The 18,221-nt window shown below is 35.2% G+C and overlaps 1 protein-coding gene across 1 annotated transcript; it reads left to right on the plus strand.

Moving 5' to 3' along the window:
- LOC107604976 (importin-5) lies at positions 2,201 to 12,991 on the plus strand. Its single transcript, XM_016306706.2, has 20 exons — positions 2,201 to 3,609; positions 4,510 to 4,713; positions 4,967 to 5,071; positions 5,878 to 5,943; positions 6,031 to 6,195; positions 6,345 to 6,419; positions 6,510 to 6,661; positions 8,928 to 9,063; positions 9,167 to 9,236; positions 9,442 to 9,569; positions 9,658 to 9,714; positions 9,823 to 10,008; positions 10,137 to 10,229; positions 10,772 to 10,857; positions 11,118 to 11,184; positions 11,274 to 11,340; positions 11,433 to 11,569; positions 11,994 to 12,085; positions 12,181 to 12,247; positions 12,347 to 12,991. Exons 1-20 carry the CDS (start codon positions 2,548 to 2,550, stop codon positions 12,515 to 12,517), a joined length of 3,186 nt encoding a protein of 1,061 aa, XP_016162192.1. The 5' UTR covers positions 2,201 to 2,547; the 3' UTR covers positions 12,518 to 12,991.

Genomic DNA, 18,221 nt, shown 5'->3' on the forward strand with positions numbered 1-18,221 from the left:
TCTGTATGAGTTTAGAAGACGGAGACTTAGGGTATGGAATGTTGTGAACAAAATTAGTGTATGTTGAGTTGTGAAGTATCTCTTGGGAAAAATTTGAGAAAGGAGAATGATTATGATGAAAATGAAAAGTTGATGATGGTTATGATGAGACTGGAACTTGAGAACCTGGAAAAGAATGATGAATCTGTTGGATTATATAAGAGTGTGTAGGGCTTATATTCCTGGCGTGGCTGTTTTTCTATGTTGCAAGAGTGTGTCAGGCACTATAACCTTTGAATGATTTATGGTGAGACAGTGGTTGTTGTTTCCTTCTCTGCTACATGAGTGTGTAGGAGCTATATCCATGGCGTAGTAGACTCCCTGCTGCATGAGTGTGCGGGGCCTATATCCCCGACATGGCAGATTTCTCTGCTGCATGAGTGTGCAGAGCCTATATCTCTGAGCGTGGCAGGAAGGCTACCTTCGGAAGGATGTGTCGGATTGGCATTTATGGATCGACAAGTGATATCACGAGCCAAATAGGATAGACATTTATCATATGCATCTTCTATATGCTTGCTTGCTTTGATTACTTGAGCTATGCCTATTTGAATAACATGCCTTAATGCTAGTTGAATTACTTGCTGTATATGTATATTACTTGTGTTTTATTTATTTGCATTACTTGTGTTTTCTGCTGGGATTGAGGAGGCTTGGTAGGCGGTGGCGATGCTATCGCACGAAGGTTAGGTTGGCAAAGGCTGTGGGATACAGCGGTGTGATTAGTATTAGTTAGAAATTCCCTAAGTTTAGATAACCCTGTTGACGGTTTATATTTAAGTTATTTATTTTGTTTAAGCTTGAACATCTGTTTTCGATGTAAAGTTCTAAGATTGCCTTTGGCGTCCCAAAACTTTAAATCTTATATATTGGGCACTGTTACCATACTGAGAACCTCCAGTTCTCATACAATATATTGTTGTTGCTTTTCAGATGCAGGTCGCAATCCACCTCGGTGAGTTTGCAGATGGTGACAGAGCGGAGGATCTTTTGTTGTCTCTGTATTTTGATTATTTGTTGTAGTATTTTCTCTCACATTTTTATTTTAGACTTTATGGCCTTAGAGGCTTGAATTGAGAGATAAGTTGTATAAACTGTTTTAAATTTCCAAAACTCCTTTGTATTTCAGTTTGATTAGCCGGCCTAAACTCCGCAGGCTGTGACTAGTCCTCTTTTCGGTACATCTTACTTATATATATACATCTTGTTTAATTTAATTATTGCCTTGTGTATCTTGGAGCTAGCTACAAGAGGCTATTAGTGTGTTACATTTGGCGTGTTGCACGTCAGTTCTTTGCTTCTTAAAAAATACTTTCCTAGTTGAATTTCCTTACTTTTCTTTTGTTGTCATTCTCCTACAATTAACAAAACACAAAAATACTCAAAGTACTAATAAAATAATCTTAAAAATTATATAATTAACAAATAAAAAATTATCATCTTTCTTTAAAAAATACTAAAAAAAAGTACTTAAAATATTTATGCATCAAATTTCTACTATATTCAATTGATCTTTGAGAGAGACATTCTCAATTTTAAGATCTTCATTTTTTCTCTTACATTTAATATATTTTTAAAATTTTGGAACAAATAATTAAAATAATACAAATTCTCAATTGATAATTTAAAAAAATATACCTCATTGATGTCATCTGATTTACTATAAGACAAACTTGTGCCTCATGATTTGATTCTTCTCTTTCGATAGAAGCATTTATCATAAAGATTTACATTATGGTCGAACTAAATTCACATTTATAATAAAAATTTAAACAATTATATATTAAATATGCATATTTAAAAGCCAACAATTACCAAACTGGAAATAAATCTAATCTAATATAATCTTCTACTCTTCTCCTGCAGAAGATTAAAATTTATTTAAATTAATTTAGATTGGTTGAGTGGTCAATTTATTCGTCTACTTAAATAAATATCGAAAATTTGAATCTCATCTTATATATATAGTAATTTATTTGTCAATAACATACTTTAAATGAAACTCAGATTTACGACAAATTAATTTTTGTCCGTCATACCGAAGAATAACGTGGATAACAAAAAAAAAAAAGTTATTAAAAGCAAAAGAGAAGGGATAAATATGTAAAATCAGACGCGGCTAAACCCTATTGGGGCAACGGTATAAAAGGCGAAGGATAAGCAACTTGAGAAAGAGAGTGCCGGGCGCCCAACCTCCCCGCCATTTAGCATAAAATCCCTAATTACAAAATCCAAACACAAACCCTTCTTCTCTCTCTCTCACACACACACGCACACACATTTACATTCACATTCACATATTCTCTTCTTTCAAGTCTTCCCTCCTCTCCTGCTGCCAACCCAACACTCCAAAACACAAACAGAAGAACTACCTCCCCCACTTTCTGCAACCGCATCCAATAATAATATAATAAATACAAAAACCGAACACAACATAATCCTGTTTCTGTGAGCGGTTCTCTTTGTCTCTGATTTTATTGAATTGAATTTCGATCCAAAATTCAAGCGATGGCGACGGAGCAGCAAGTGGCCTTGATCCTTGGCTCCGACCCGACTCACCTCGAATCCCTAATCCAGACGCTGACGTCAGCCACCACCAACGACCAGCGGGCCCAGGCCGAGTCCCTCTTCAACGCCTGCAGGCAAGCCCAGCCCGACTCCCTCTGCCTGGGCCTTGCCAGCCTCCTGCACTCCTCCCCTAATCCCGAGACCCGCACCGTCTCCGCTGTCCTCCTCCGTCGCCACCTCACCCCCCGAGCCTGGCCTGACCTACTCCCCCTCCTCTTCCAGTGGGTGACATCCGACCAACCCAAGCTCCAGGAGATTTCCCTCCTCATATTCGCCGAGCTTGCAGACTACGTTGGCGAGGCCCTAATTCCTCAATTGACGACCCTCCACGCCGTTTTCCTCCGCTGCCTCGGCCCCTCGTCCACCTCCGATGTCAGAATTGCCGCCCTGGCAGCCAGCATTAATTTCGTGCAGAGGTTGACGAGTTCCTCCGATAGGGACAGGTTCCAGGATTTGCTTCCGCTGATGATGCAGACGCTGACGGAGGCGCTGAATTCCGGTCAGGAGGCTACTGCACAGGAGGCGCTGGAGCTTTTGATTGAGCTTGCTGGTACCGAGCCAAGGTTCCTCCGGCGGCAAATTGTGGAAGTGGTAGGGTCCATGCTGCAGGTTGCTGAGGCTGAGTCCTTGGAGGAGGGGACAAGGCATTTGGCTATTGAATTTGTGGTGACTTTGGCTGAGGCGAGGGAAAGGGCACCGGGGATGATGAGGAAGTTGCCACAGTTTATTAGGAGGCTGTTTGGGGTTCTGATGAATTTGTTGCTTGATGTGGAGGATGATCCTACTTGGCACAGTGCCGAGCTGGAGAATGAGGATGCTGGGGAGACCAGCAATTATGGTTTTGGACAGGAGTGTTTGGATAGGCTGGCTATTTCTTTGGGTGGGAACACGATTGTGCCGGTTGCCTCCGAGCTTCTGCCAGGTTACTTGGCTGCTCCTGAGTGGCAGAAGCACCATGCTGCCCTCATTGCACTTGCGCAAATTGCGGAGGGTTGTTCAAAGGTATGATGCTGGTTCATAGGTGGTTTGCTTAATTTGTTGCATCGATTACCATTAGGATGTTGTTTCTTGGAAACTCTTGAGATGGCTTTTATATTTATAATTGAAATTGTTGATTGACTTGACTTGGAAATTTGGGTAATATTGAGAAGAATTATAGTGTATGTAATGAATATATGTTCAGCTGGAGGCTCAGTAATTGTAGTTTAAGGGTGGGAATCGGTGATGCTATCATATTGCAAAGCATAAGGTTAAAGAATCTTGGGCACATGATATTAAATGTTACACTGATGGATAGGGATGGGGAAAATGAGTAGCACTCAAATGTTCTTTGTGATAAAAAAGGTAGTACTCAAGATTAAAAGGAAGTCCTCATTGTACAATTATAAATGTGCTGATGTTATATTGGGTTGAATGTTCAGCAGTGAGAGACCAACCAGAAAATGGGGTCAGTGCTATGATGATGTTGTGTTAGAGGAGTGAACACGGTAGGCAAAACAGGATTAATAATGAAAAATTTGAAAAAATGTTGGTTCAGACGTTCAGTATCTAGTTTGAAAATTACAAGAACATGGCCTTTGTAATATGTGGAGAATGCCCACATAAAATGAGGATTAGAATTAGACCAATGCTGGAGAAGCAAAATTATGTATTAACTATTGGTTAGATTTTAATTGTTTGGCTATAGACATGGTTTATGATAAGACACAATGTGTTGTCTAATATTTGTAGATGGCTTCACTTAATGGAATGAGCTTGGATTATTGTAATTTTGATTGAATTTTAATGCATTAGTGTCAGTATGGTATCAGTGTGTTTTTCCTGTGCATTGTGTAAATGGCAGCCGTTAAGATGAAAAGAAGAAAGTAATGACTAATTGACTATACTTCTCTATGTGTTCAGGTGATGATAAAGAATTTGGAGCATGTGTTATCAATGGTTTTAAGTTCATTTAGTGATGCTCACCCGCGTGCACGATGGGCAGCTATAAATGCAATTGGTCAATTGTCCACAGATTTGGGGCCAGACTTGCAGACTAAATATCATCACTTAGTGCTGCCAGCGTTAGCTGGTGCCATGGATGATTTTCAAAATCCCCGTGTGCAGGTTTGCCCCTTTTCATAGACCAGATACATTCTCTTGTGGAGTAATGCAAGTTAGGCACTTAGGCTTCTCCATTTTTCACCAAAAGAAATGTGTGAATTTGTTGTATATGACTTTATGTGTTCCATGTTAGGCTAATATGGGATCTATCTATCTTTTGTGTATTTGTATTCCAATTGCACAGTTGTCTTTTGATAATTCATTTGCATGAAAAAAGACATCAATGCTGTCTCCATTTGGTACTTGCATATTGCAGGCTCATGCTGCCTCTGCAGTTCTAAATTTCACTGAGAATTGTACCCCGGAGATCCTAACACCTTACTTAGATGGGATTGTGAGCAAGCTTCTTGTACTCCTGCAGGTATTTTACTGTACATGTTTAGCTGGCAGAAATAGCTTGGAATATTTTAATTTAAAGTCTTAACTTGGAGATTATATGGTGTTTTACCTTGCTAGGCATCTCAATGTGGTCTGAAATAAATTTCACTTTATTGATTGTTTCTGGTTCTCTTTTTAAGCTACAACAGGATCTGCACTTTGCTTTATCTAGTTTTATTTTGTCTCAACTGAATTTCGAATATATTGTATCAGATTGAATGTTGGGTAGCTATCTAGAGAATAACCTTAATACTGTAGAGATAAGTACGTGAATTAGAAAGTGAACACACCAGACGAAAGAGAATTAGGAACGTGTACTTAGAGACAAGTTGGGGTAGTACCTACTATGAAAGATGGTAGTCTTTTTCTTAAGGTGATTACATCATTTATTGAAAATACATGCATAAGGCATGGGAAGGGAAGTTGATCAGATTCGGTAAACAATTAGATTTAGACATGTTTTATGATAGGACATTATGATGTTCTTTGATTCCGGTACTAGAGTCCTACCTAGTGAGGAAGACTTGTTACTTTATGATGACACTGGTTAGTGTAAGCCTTAGGTTTGTCAGTTTATTAATTTTTCCTTTCATAATTACGTGTTTTTAATAAAAATCCTTTTGTAAATTATATGTGCCCCTTGTATATATTATCAGTATATTTGATCCATTGTTGTTAAGGTTTCATAATTCTGAAATGTTTTATGGTACCTGTTTATATGTTTTACATTTAAGATGGTATCTATGGAGCTTTATGGTATATTTTTTTCATCTGTGACTTTTGTTCTAGAATGGGAAGCAAATGGTTCAAGAAGCGGCTTTGACAGCTTTAGCTTCAGTTGCTGATTCGTCACAGGTGATTTATGCTGTCAATCCTGCCCAACATAATTACAACATTTTCAACTTCTGTGCTTAAATAAATTAAAAATACTTGTGTCAACAGGAGCAATTTCAGAAGTATTATGATGCTGTGATTCCTTACTTAAAGGCTATTTTGATGAATGCAAATGATAAATCTAATCGAATGCTTCGTGCCAAAGCAATGGAGTGCATTAGTTTAGTAGGAATGGCTGTTGGAAAGGAGAAGTTCAGGGATGATGCCAAACAGGTGATTTTTAATTTTGTTCATTGCATTCTTGTGTTCCTTGTTCTTTTCTCTGTACTGCTACTGGTTGTAAAGTCAAGATTCTATTTTATACGATTATAGATCACCTTTTCTCTGATGATATATGGTTTTTATGCTTTTTCTTTTACTAGGTCATGGATGTATTGATGTCGCTGCAACAATCCCAGTTGGAGGCTGATGATCCGACTTCAAGTTACATGTTACAAGTATGGGCCTTATACAGTTTTGGCATCTACTCTACAATATGCTTATATCAATTAGAACCTAAAATTTTCATTTGCCTTTTGTGCTTTCAGGCATGGGCACGGCTTTGCAAATGCCTTGGGCAGGATTTTCTACCATATATGGGTTTTGTCATGCCTCCTTTGCTACAGTCTGCACAACTTAAGCCAGATGTGACCATTACATCAGCAGATTCTGATACTGAATTCGATAATGATGATGACAGGTTTTCCTTCAGATTTAGTTTTAACTTAAATGTTATAAATGATTGATATTGGCTCCATGGTTTTACATGATATTATATGTTTCTGGAATTAATTCATCCTTCATTTTGCTTTTTTGCAAAGTCCTTTCCACAACCCACGTTTGATAATATTGTTTGAGAGGGAAAGTGAAAGCGGGAGAGTGAAACAAAGAGAGTAGTTTGAAGGGTTCATTTTGAATCGCTAATTGCTGAAGCACTGAATCTGTGCTTATATACCGTCACAATGCCAGAATTCGAAAAAATAATGATTATCCAAAAGCAAATTTACTCACACTGATCAAGTTTTAGTTGTTTGTGGCACTTACAAAAGATTGTTCAATTTTAGTGGATATTAGGTGTGTGAATGTTGGAATTTCCAATGAGATATAGACAGACCTTGTTCCATTGCTGACATGGAGGAGATGAGGTCCGTGATACGATGATGCATGCATTAGTTTTGAATATTCCGGAGTGACACGAGACGTAGCTTCAGAATTCAGATACCAGGCAGAATCTGTAACAACTGATTCAGAGGTGGCTATGGTAGTAGAATAGTGAGGAGCAACAATTGAAGGTATAGGAGTCCTAGAAGGAGCATGTGTGGTGTAGGAGGGAGATTGATTCGGGGGAAATGAAGATGATGTAGTTGCATGATTGAGATATATGCAGAGCTATGATTTGGTAGAAAATTAGTAGTGTAATTAGGAGAGTGAGAAACAATAGACATAAAATGGCATATGTTGGAGGTGGAGGGTAGGAGGGTTGGAAATCCTGATCGAACCTGTGCTAGCAATTAAAGTTGGAATGACCTGGCTTATTGTGGAGCAGACAGGTTGAAGCATCCATTGCGTCCCTGCCACCACCAAAACAACCACCATGACAGCCACCATATTCTCCTCTGGAATTCGTGACAGCTTGAGACGCACTATGTGCCTGAAGCGCTGGTACAAAGGACCTCTGCCCATGGCTTCAGCTTCAGCTTCGTGAGTCATGAAGTGTGCCTCTACCTAAGTCACATAGTAAGGTTCAGATCTAGTGTCTATGGAGGTGATGAAGTTGAGAGCTGTTGTTGAGAGCATCCTTAGGCAACAAAGTTCAGATTCAGATCTAGTGTCTATGGAGGTGTGCCTCTTCCCAAAGTACATACTCCTTGAGATGCGGTTGTTCAGAGCACCCTTTGGTGACACAAATTTTAGAGGATGAAGAGCGCACTAATCGATGAGGCTGAAGTCCTAATTGCTTTTGATTGCCGATAGAACTTGTCGACGGTAGGGAAGATAGTTCCATTCGTTGAGTCGGAGATATTTAGAAGAGGACGTGGTAGAGGAGGTGGAGGAGGAATTATTGGTGACGATATATTTACCAATGGAGGAGCATCCATGCTTTGAAATGTGAAGCTCTTGATACCATAATAATAGTGTTTCAGAAAGAGAGAGAAGAGAGAAAGTGAGATGGAAAGAGACTGAATCAGAGAGAGTAGTGTGAAGTGTTATTTCGAATCACTAACTGCTAAAGCACCAAGTCTGTGCTTATATACATAGAGGGCAATCTTGTTCAGCAAGCTTGTGCAAAGGGTAGAAGAGTCTTTACATGCCTAAGTTAATTAGGGGAATTATGCCTAGCTAACACTTGCTCACTGCCTAACAAATCAACTTAACTGTTTCTAACTCTTCTACTCAGCTCACTGTATTTTATTTGAGTTTCCATATTGCGTGGTTCTTTTAAAATGGTTTAGACTTTAGATCTTTTGAGATAATTTGAGTGTGGCCCATTGCTTCTACTATTAGTTTGTATCTGCATGGCATTATCATTGACAAGAGTTTCACATTTTAGATTCTGCTTATATTTTCATATTTTTCGTTTTGGACTGTTTACTTTGATACTTTCGATGGTTGAATTGTTTTCAACCTTAGTTTGTGGAACACATGGAGGGAAACAGAGCAGCTTAAATTCAGATTGAGTGAAAAGTAAATTTTGATAGGACACTGTCAAGTGTCAAGTATGTGTGATTCATGGGGAGATTTGTTCATTTTAAATAGGACCTAGTAGACTCAAGAGAATCGCTGGCATGCAACCCCCCCACCACGAAAAAATTTAACCATGTATTTTCAGGTCCATTTATCATTGTGGTCAATATCATGAAATATTGGGGAATAAGCACTTGTTCTTAGATAATTTGAGCCAGTTCTAAGAAGAAAGATAAATTGATTATACTGATTGATTTGTTCACCTTCTTGAATATTTGTAGCATCGAAACAATCACTCTTGGGGATAAAAGGATAGGAATTAAGACAAGTGTCCTGGAGGAGAAGGCTACAGCCTGTAACATGCTTTGTTGCTATGCAGATGAGTTGAAGGAAGGATTCTTTCCTTGGATTGAACAGGTTTACTTTCTCTTACATTTTATTGGAACTTTCCATACCCATAATTGCTATTATCATAATTATTGTTTTGGTCAGGGGCTAACTTTGCTTAATTATCTACTAGGTTGCTTTTACATTGGTTCCTCTTCTTAAATTTTACTTCCATGAAGAAGTTAGGAAGGCGGCAGTTTCAGGTAATTTTTTTAGTATCTAAGATCCGAGTGTTACTGCTAGCTTGTTGTCCTTTTTTTTCTTCCTTTTTTATTTTATCATGCCAGTTTCAGCTTCCTGTCTAACCTGAGGGAGAATCTGTAACAGAGTGGTTTTTGTCTTTTTTGGTAGCCCTTATTGAATTCATGTTTTTAATCCCACTTATCCGTTATCATTTTTCCCCGATAGCTATGCCGGAACTGTTATCATCAGCAAAATCAGCTGTAGAAAAAGGGCAAGCACAAGGTCGTGATGAGACCTACATAAAACAGCTGTCTGATTATATAATACCAAATTTGGTGGAGGCTCTACACAAGGTTAATGTCCTCCCGTTGTTCAGGTTATTGATGTGGAATCAGTGGTTTCTTGTGCTTGTATTGATGCATTTTTTCATCTATCTTTCAGGAGCCAGAGGTAGAAATTTGTGCAAGCATGTTGGATGCATTGAATGAATGCATACAGGTCTGTGACATTCATCTATGGTGTCAAATAACTTATATTATTTATGCAGGTTTTCAATTTTCTGTAAGCTGTTTGATCCTCAAGATAGCTTGGACTTTTGTCTGACAGGTCTCTGGACCACATCTAGATGAAAAGCAAGTACGAAGCATTGTTGATGAGATAAAACAAGTCATTACAGCCAGTTCATCAAGAAAACACGAAAGAGCAGAGAGGGCCAAGGAAGAGGACTTTGATGCTGAGGAAAGAGAACTACTCAAAGAAGAAAATGAGCAAGAAGAAGAACTTTTTGATCAAGTATATATTCAAATTATTATTATTATTATTATTATTATTATTATTATTATTATTATTGGCTCATCAGAATAAATATATTTTTCATGTTTGCTTACCTTCCTCTTAAATTGAGTATCATTTTGTTCTAGGTTGGCGATTGCTTGGGCACTTTGATAAAGACATTTAGAGGGTCTTTCTTGCCTTTCTTCGATGAGCTTTCATCGTACCTGACGCCCATGTTTGTAAGTTACTCTCCACTTGCCTCACTTTGTATTTTATGTTGCTGCTGGAATGAGTCCTCGAGTTTAGTTGTTGCCTGAAAGTTCTATGTTGTCATCATTGGTCTTCCATAGTTTCATTGAAGTCTTTCCTTATGGCAGACTACATTCTGAAGCAAAATTTATCATATTGGAAAAATCTTTTTCTGCTTATACTATTAGTACTCTTATTAGCTGTCTCACCTAAATAATGTGGTGCTTAGAAGCATCTTAACAAGTCGTTGGTTCAAATATTTAAAATTATAAGAGTGTAAAGAAATCTGTAAGATTTTGAATTTCTTGTATGCTTAGGTGGAAAATTTATCCCCTTTTTGGTTGGGCTGGGGAGTCATTTTTTTATTTTGGGTTTTTGTTATGAATTACCAGTGAATTTTCTGTAAAATTGTTACCAGCTGCAAGGATAAGTTGCTATATACAACTACTCTAATATTCCTCATGTTTGTGAATACAATATTTACTTTGACTTTCGAACTTAAATTCTATTTTTTATTGCTAATAATAATCAGGGTAAAGATAAAACTTCAGAGGAAAGGAGGATTGCCATTTGTATATTTGACGATGTTGCTGAGCATTGTCGTGAGGCAGCTCTCAAGTAAGAACCCCTTTATTTTTATTATTTTTATGTTTATTGTCTTAATTTTCATGCACAACGCTTATTCTATTCCATTTGTTTTGATTTCTTTCTTTTAACTTTTAATAGCTTGTCTATAGATATGGTTCATGATATATGAATTAATCATATTGTGTGATTTAAGTAGCTAACCCTACCTAGCAGAAAAATACAAAACTGTATTTGAATAATGGTTGTGTTCTATTCTATGTTTTTGAAAGCTCTTTATGTTATGGATACAGGTACTATGATTCCTACCTTCCATTCTTACTTGAGGCTTGCAATGATGAATATCCAGATGTTCGGCAGGTTCTTTTTTTTAACTAGAATTTGTATCTAGGTTTTATTTATTTGAGATAATTGGCTTTCTGATTCCACAAAATCAATTATTTTTCCAGGCAGCTGTTTATGGGGTTGGTGTTTGTGCGGAGTATGGCGGATCTGTTTTCAAACCCCTTGTTGGAGGTTAATTGCTGACCGCCCCCCTCCCTCCCTCTCCAAAATGTAAATATGCGTTTTAGTATATTGTTTTGATCAATTTTTGTGCTCCATTGCAGAGGCGCTCTCAAGGTTAGATGCTGTTATAAGGCATCCGGATGCACTGCATTCTGATAACATAATGGCATATGACAATGCTGTTTCAGCTGTTGGAAAAATATGTCAGTTCCACCGCGATAGCATAAATGCAGCCCAGGTGATTTAAATTTGGTGCTTCAGGCTCCTATTCTTTTGAAGTTCTTGTTATTTGTTGTGCACACATGTTGATTTATAGTATAACGAGGGGTGTCATGTTTCAGCTTTTGCTGAAACTTTGTGACTTTGTTGGGTAAATGATCGCACAATCCCATTGGGTAAATGATCAGCATAATTTTACCAACAATTGATTTTTTTTGGTAGACAATCCCTTTGTTTAGTTATGTTGGACACTAAAAATTTTGCAATTTATAATTCACTGTTTTCAATCTCTTACCATTTGCTCTGGATACTTGGTCCTGAAAGTGTTAGTATAAAATCGTTTCTAAGTTTACTCATTCGTAAATTGCTAGCAGAAAAGTTTAGAGCAGCAATCAGTTGTGCCGTTGGTTTCTAACATCCATTTGATTATTGCTTGGTAGCAGGTTGTTCCTGCCTGGCTAAGTTGCTTGCCTATTAAAGGTGATTTAATCGAGGCCAAGGTTGTGCATGACCAACTTTGTTCAATGGTTGAAAGGTAGAGTTCTAATGCAGAATGCGTTGACTTAGACTGTTTACCTAATATGCTGCCAACTATGTTCTTGGTGGATAAACTATTGCATTCAATTTCAGGTCTGATAGAGAACTCATAGGGCCAAACAATCAATATCTTCCCAAAATAGTTGCGGTTTTTGCCGAGGTACAACCATTCTGCCGACGATACTTGAATGTTACTAGTACTGCTTAGTTCTAGTTCAACTTCCTTTTCATTTCTAATGCATGCATTTTCGTAATGTAGATTCTATGCGCTGGTAACGATCTGGCTACTGAACAAACTTCCAGTAGGATAATCAATTTGTTGAGGCAACTTCAACAAACTTTGCCGCCTCATACCCTCGCTTCGACCTGGTCATCCTTGCAGCCTCAGCAGCAGCTTGCTCTGCAGTCGATCCTATCGATATCAACCTAGTAATATTTGTTTTGTTACCTTTAAAGATGCGCGTGTCTATAGTCATTGGGTATTGCAGTTGTGCCATTTGCGGGTAGCTGCTATGTCAGGTGAGGTCTAATCTGTTCCTTTTAAGCATTAAAGTGTCTTTCTTAGACCAGCAGCTGTGTCTGGTTGGTATGTCTTAGTTGCTGCATCCATATTTGACAATGCAACTCGCCGAGTTGGTTGGATGAGAAGCAAAGTTTTGGGGTTTATTTGTGTACATTTAAGTGTCAGAACTTGGAAGGGATTTTGTGTTTAAGGGATGAACAGCTTGGAACTCGGTCGACTTTGGATGATGGGACGAGGTTCTGTTGCTGAGCCATGCTTGACTCAGGAAAATTTCATAGCATTCTTTCTTTTTTTCGTTTTTCAGTTGTACCAGTTTTGATGAGTCATAAAACATTGTCACAGTTTTGATTAATTTGTATATCTGCTGGTTTCTTTCCTTGCTCTTCTCTTTGCGTTTTCACTTTCTGCTAGTAAAATTTTCACAGTAAGGACTTAAGAAGTGCATCTAATTATATAACCACTTGAAATGAAATATTGATTTTAGATGGTTTCTGTTTGAAATTCAGTTTATGTTCTTGATTGTAATCTTACATGGAAAGATAACAATCGAATTCGAGCATTCTCCCTATGTAATAATGATTTGAGAATTTTAATTGTATAGATTTGTTAGAGAAAAGAATGAAGAATATATGTGCCGTGGAGATTTTTCCTTACTTAATACTAATGAATTTGATTAAAAGATTTTGCATTGTATTTATGTAATAAGAATGTTTGCTTATTAGTTGATACACGATTTATTATTATTATTTTTATCATCTAAATTAAACCCTCAGGGTGTATTGGGTTTGTGACTGTGTCCTGTGATAAGACCAAGGATATGATAACCAATCCGATTAATTAATTGGTTAAAAGACTGGTTCAAATATTTAATGGTTAAATTGGGGTTCAATCTTCAATGTAGTTGAATTGATTTAAATAAATATGTCATAATTAATTAATTTATCAATATGATTTTCTAGAAACAAAAAATTACTAATTCAATATCAGTAAAATCTAAAACTCGACATTTCTATGTATCAAATTAAGAATGTCATAAACCATAATATAGCAGCAACAATGGCAAAATACTAATTCTTATTGCATAAGCAAAAAAAAGTTTGTAGAAATATTTGGAGGGAGGGATGGTGATAGCAAAAATTCAGTGTGAAGGAACGAAAATTAACCAAAACAATAGAAGAAAAAATTACAAAATCAATTTAAAAAAAAAAACAAAATTTGATACGGGATAATATGTACAATGGCTAAATTTGTAATATGTTAGAATAGCTACTGTGGGCTTCAATTGTATAATCGGCATGCCTTGTAACCTTTATTCACGGTAAGTTTTGATTGAATGGCTAAATATGTTGGCTACTTGTCTCTGAATATGTTGCATCCGCGTTCGAATATTGGCGATGTAATGTCTAAAATTGAGGGCCGATAATCTGTTAACGCCTTCTTCTTCATTCTATTATATGATAACGGTTGAATGAACAAAATGTTTTAAAAGTTTATTTTTTTAAATCCTAAAAATTGAATTTTAGTCTAATTTTTTATGCACCTTTTATATAATTATCCAAATATTTTTATAAAAATTCGAATCAATTTTCACTTCTAAAAATATCATATTTTGGTTATTTTTATAATATTTTTAAATTCTTCAAAAATTTATTTATTGTTCGTATTTTTTGAAATTATTTTTGTTATCAATATAAATTATCGGGTGCTATTTGGATGGTTTAAACTAAAGTTGGCTAAAAACGTCTTTAATTTAAAAATATGAGCTTTATAATAGAAAATAAAATGGCATTAGAATTATATTATTCTTGAAGGGATTTATTATTACTTTCGAAACTCGAAAAAGAAATCACTTTCTATTAACTTAGAAAGGCAGCTCTAGTCTATTATCATTTTATTAGAAACCAATAAATCAGAAGTATTTTTGGTGACCATAAATCAGAAGTATAATAATGTAACAGAAATTTAGAAAGGACCTGTTTTATTTTGTTACAGTTACTACACATATAAGTCTTTTTGACTTATAAGTTTTATAAGTTGGACTAAACCCAACAAAAACTACGCTGACCCACAAAAGTGTGTTAACACGCGCATCACGTTTCCAAAGCGCTCTTTCATCATTATGAACGATTTTTCTTCTTCTTCCTCAATGAAAACTACAACTGTCATTTTTTCTTCGCGTTTCTCCTCATCTTCCTCTTCTTCTTTCTTCTTCTCCTTTTTCCGTGTTTCTCCTCCTTTTTCTTCGCATGTTTCATCTTCATCGTCGTGTTTCTCTTCCTTCTTCTTTTGATTTTGCAACATTATGTATTTTTTTCTTCTTATTTGATTTTTTCCTCCTAAAAAGAATTATAAGAATATGAAATAAGAAGATGGAAAAGAAGAAGCAACAGAAGATAAGGAGGAAGAAGAGGAAGAGTTATGAATTATGTATAACTTATCAGAATAACAATACACCCAAATATCTTTGTTTTACACCTAAATATTTTCGTGTTACACCCAAATATCTTCGTTTTACACCCAAATTTGCTGCAAATACAGAAATGAGTTATGCTACGTGTATACTAAAATCAACCACCAAAGTCAGCCACCAGTATAAAATACATACTGGAATACAAATATACATTTAAAATAAATTAAACCACACATGTATTTATACACAAATACATTGGTGGATGATTTTAGTAGCTGATTTTAGTGTACAAATAGCATTTTGGTACAGAAAAATATTTCCTCTAAAGCTGCATTTTTTTTCTTTTTCTTCTTCTTTTTCTTATTTCTTTCTTTCTTTTAGTTAAATGAATGTAAGTTCACCCTCTTTCAAGTAATTTTGCAGCATTATGTGTTTTTTCTTTTTCTTTATTTGATTTTTTTGTTTTTATTCTATTTAAGAGAGTAAAACAAGAAAAAACTTGAGAAGGTAAAATAAAAAGGAAAAGATGAATAAGAAAAAGAAGAAAAAGAAGATGGCGATGATGATGAAAAAAAAAAAGAATCAACAGAAGATGAGGAGGAGGAAGAGAAAGAATTCTAAATTATGCAGAACTTATCAAAATAAAAATACACCTAAAATTTCTTAAAATACACCCAAATATCTTTGTGTTACACCCAAATATCTTTGTTTTACACCCAAATTTGCTGCAAATACAGAAATAAATTATGCTACGTGTACACTAAAATCAACCGCCAAAGTCAGCCACCAGTATAAAATACATACTGGAATACAAATATACATTGAAAATAAATTAAACCACACATGTATTTATACACAAATACATTGGTGGATGATTTTAGTGTACCAATAACATTTTTGTATAGAAAAATATTTCCTTTAATGCTGCATTTTTTTCTTCTTCTTTTTCTTATTTCTTTCTTTCTTATAGTTAAATGAATGTAAGTTCATCCTCTTCTAAGTAATTTTGGAGCATTATGTGTTTCTTCTTCTTCTTTGTTTGATTTTTTTGTTTTTATTCATGTTAAGAGAGTAAAACAAGAAAAAACTTGAGAAGGTAAAACAAAAAGGAAAAAATGAATAAAAAAAAGAAGATGGTGATGATGATGAAAAAAAAAGAGGCAGCAGAAGAAGATAAGGAGGAGAAAGAGGAAGAGTTTTGAATTATGCAGAACTTATCAGAATAAAAATACACCAAAATATCTTCGTTTTACACCCAAATATCTTCGTGTTACACCCAAATATCGTCATTTTACACCCAAATTTGCTGCAAATATAGAAATGAGTTATGTTACGTGTACACTAAAATTAGCCATCAAAGTCAACCACCAGTATAAAATATATACTGGAATACAAATATACATTGAAAATAAATTAAACCACACATGTATTTATACACAAATATATTGGTTGCTGATTTTAGTGTACAAATAGCATTTTTGTACAGAAAAATGTTTCCTTTAATACTGCATTTTTTTCTTCTAAATTAAACCACACCTCAACCACTTAAATTGGATTCAAAATAATAAAAAGAGGAGAAGACTTGTATGAGAAAAATACTTGTATGTGGAGAACAAACTGCTCATAAACACCACAGAGGAATTGTAAAATACACAAAAAATACACCATATTAAAACAAGCATAAACTATAGAATGCAAATACAACTATAAAACCATCATAAAAAAATGACAAAAATCAGATTCATGAATCATCATTAAACAGAAACTAAAACAATCCAACTAAAACAATAAGACAATTCACCCTTAGTGAGATGAAAAGTCATAAACTGTAAATACACCAAAACTTTCCTGAAATACACCCAAATATTCATGATTTATACTCGAACGTCTGATATAAAATGTAGAAAATTCATCAGAACTAGTACATTAGATTCAATTCAAACAAAAAATAATGAACAGCAAATTTCACAGACAAGGTTCATGCATTATTTAGCTACACAATTATAAACTGCTAACTGGATCAAATTCAGATTCAATTATTAACTGGAACTAAACCACACCTTAGGAACTTCATTGGATTCAAATTCGAAATCTACTTCGCTCTAGTTCAGCTGACAATCTGAAGTTGAATCATCCATTATCTTCAAAACGATTTCAGAGCTTTATTTCAGAAACAATGGAAAATGAGAAAAATGAAGAAAGAGAACAGAGAGAGAAACTTATGTAAATGGCGAAGGAGAAGGGAGAGAAAACGCACGAAAGAGATCGAAGAGAGAAGGCAAGAAAATGCAGAAGAAATTCAAAAAAGGAAACGAAATCCTTTCGAAAAAGGAAGCTATATATTCGCGCGTTGATTGATTGAAAAATCTGTTAAAAAAGCGCGTGAAACATACGTGCTATAAGAAGCGCGTTTTAGGGATAAAAAATATTGAGGACTTGTAAAATTTGTATAGTAAAAAAGCTTGTACGTGGAGATTATTTCTATGGATATATTTTCTTTACGATACAATTTATCCAAACTGAAAAGTTGCAATTTTATTTTAAGTTTCTTATGGGACTAATAAATTATGAGAACAGTTTAAAAAATATATATTATGGCCATTATATCATTTTTGTTAACCTTGAATCCTCAAGAGATATTTCCATGTTAACATTACCATGCGTAATTTGTTTAATTTAATAAACTTGTGTCTGTTTCTCCATATCTTCATTATTGTCTGACGTGAGATCCACTATGAAATTTTCATAAAGGCATCCAATAAATATAAAAAGTTATTGCAAATTTCATCATGTAATAATAAAAGAATTGATTGAAGAAACTAATTGTCTTTCTCTATCAATTAAAAAACAAGACAAGGACAATCCCATATGAGGGATTATAATAAACATGAGATTGGTTGAAGAATCTATAAACAAGGAGGAAACAAAGGGTTTCGTTAATGGTGACGAGAGGATAGTGTTACCACCAACAACAAACGCATCACGCATGATATATCGGATAAAAAAATATTATTTACACACTAAAATAAACTATTAGAATTAGTCAACATGTATTTATATATGTGTAATAAGAGTAATATTATATTATTAGTAAATATTATTATTTTTAATTAGCACTCAGCACTCAGCAATTTATACTCTATACAAAAAATATATAATTTACACGTATATTTACTTGAGTTTTACATATATGAATTAATA

Source organism: Arachis ipaensis, chromosome B06 (genome assembly GCF_000816755.2).
Source record: "Arachis ipaensis cultivar K30076 chromosome B06, Araip1.1, whole genome shotgun sequence".
NCBI lineage: Eukaryota > Viridiplantae > Streptophyta > Magnoliopsida > Fabales > Fabaceae > Arachis > Arachis ipaensis.

What these genes read in the sequence shown, in the direction of transcription:
- LOC107604976 (XM_016306706.2), top strand. Translation starts at nt 2,548, where the DNA reads ATGGCGACGGAGCAGCAAGTGGCCTTGATCCTTGGCTCCGACCCGACT. An exon ending in AGCTTCTTGTACTCCTGCAG is followed by an intron (nt 5,072 to 5,877) that starts GTATTTTACTGT and finishes CTTTTGTTCTAG; the next exon opens with AATGGGAAGCAAATGGTTCA. An exon ending in TGGTGGAGGCTCTACACAAG is followed by an intron (nt 9,570 to 9,657) that starts GTTAATGTCCTC and finishes TCTATCTTTCAG; the next exon opens with GAGCCAGAGGTAGAAATTTG.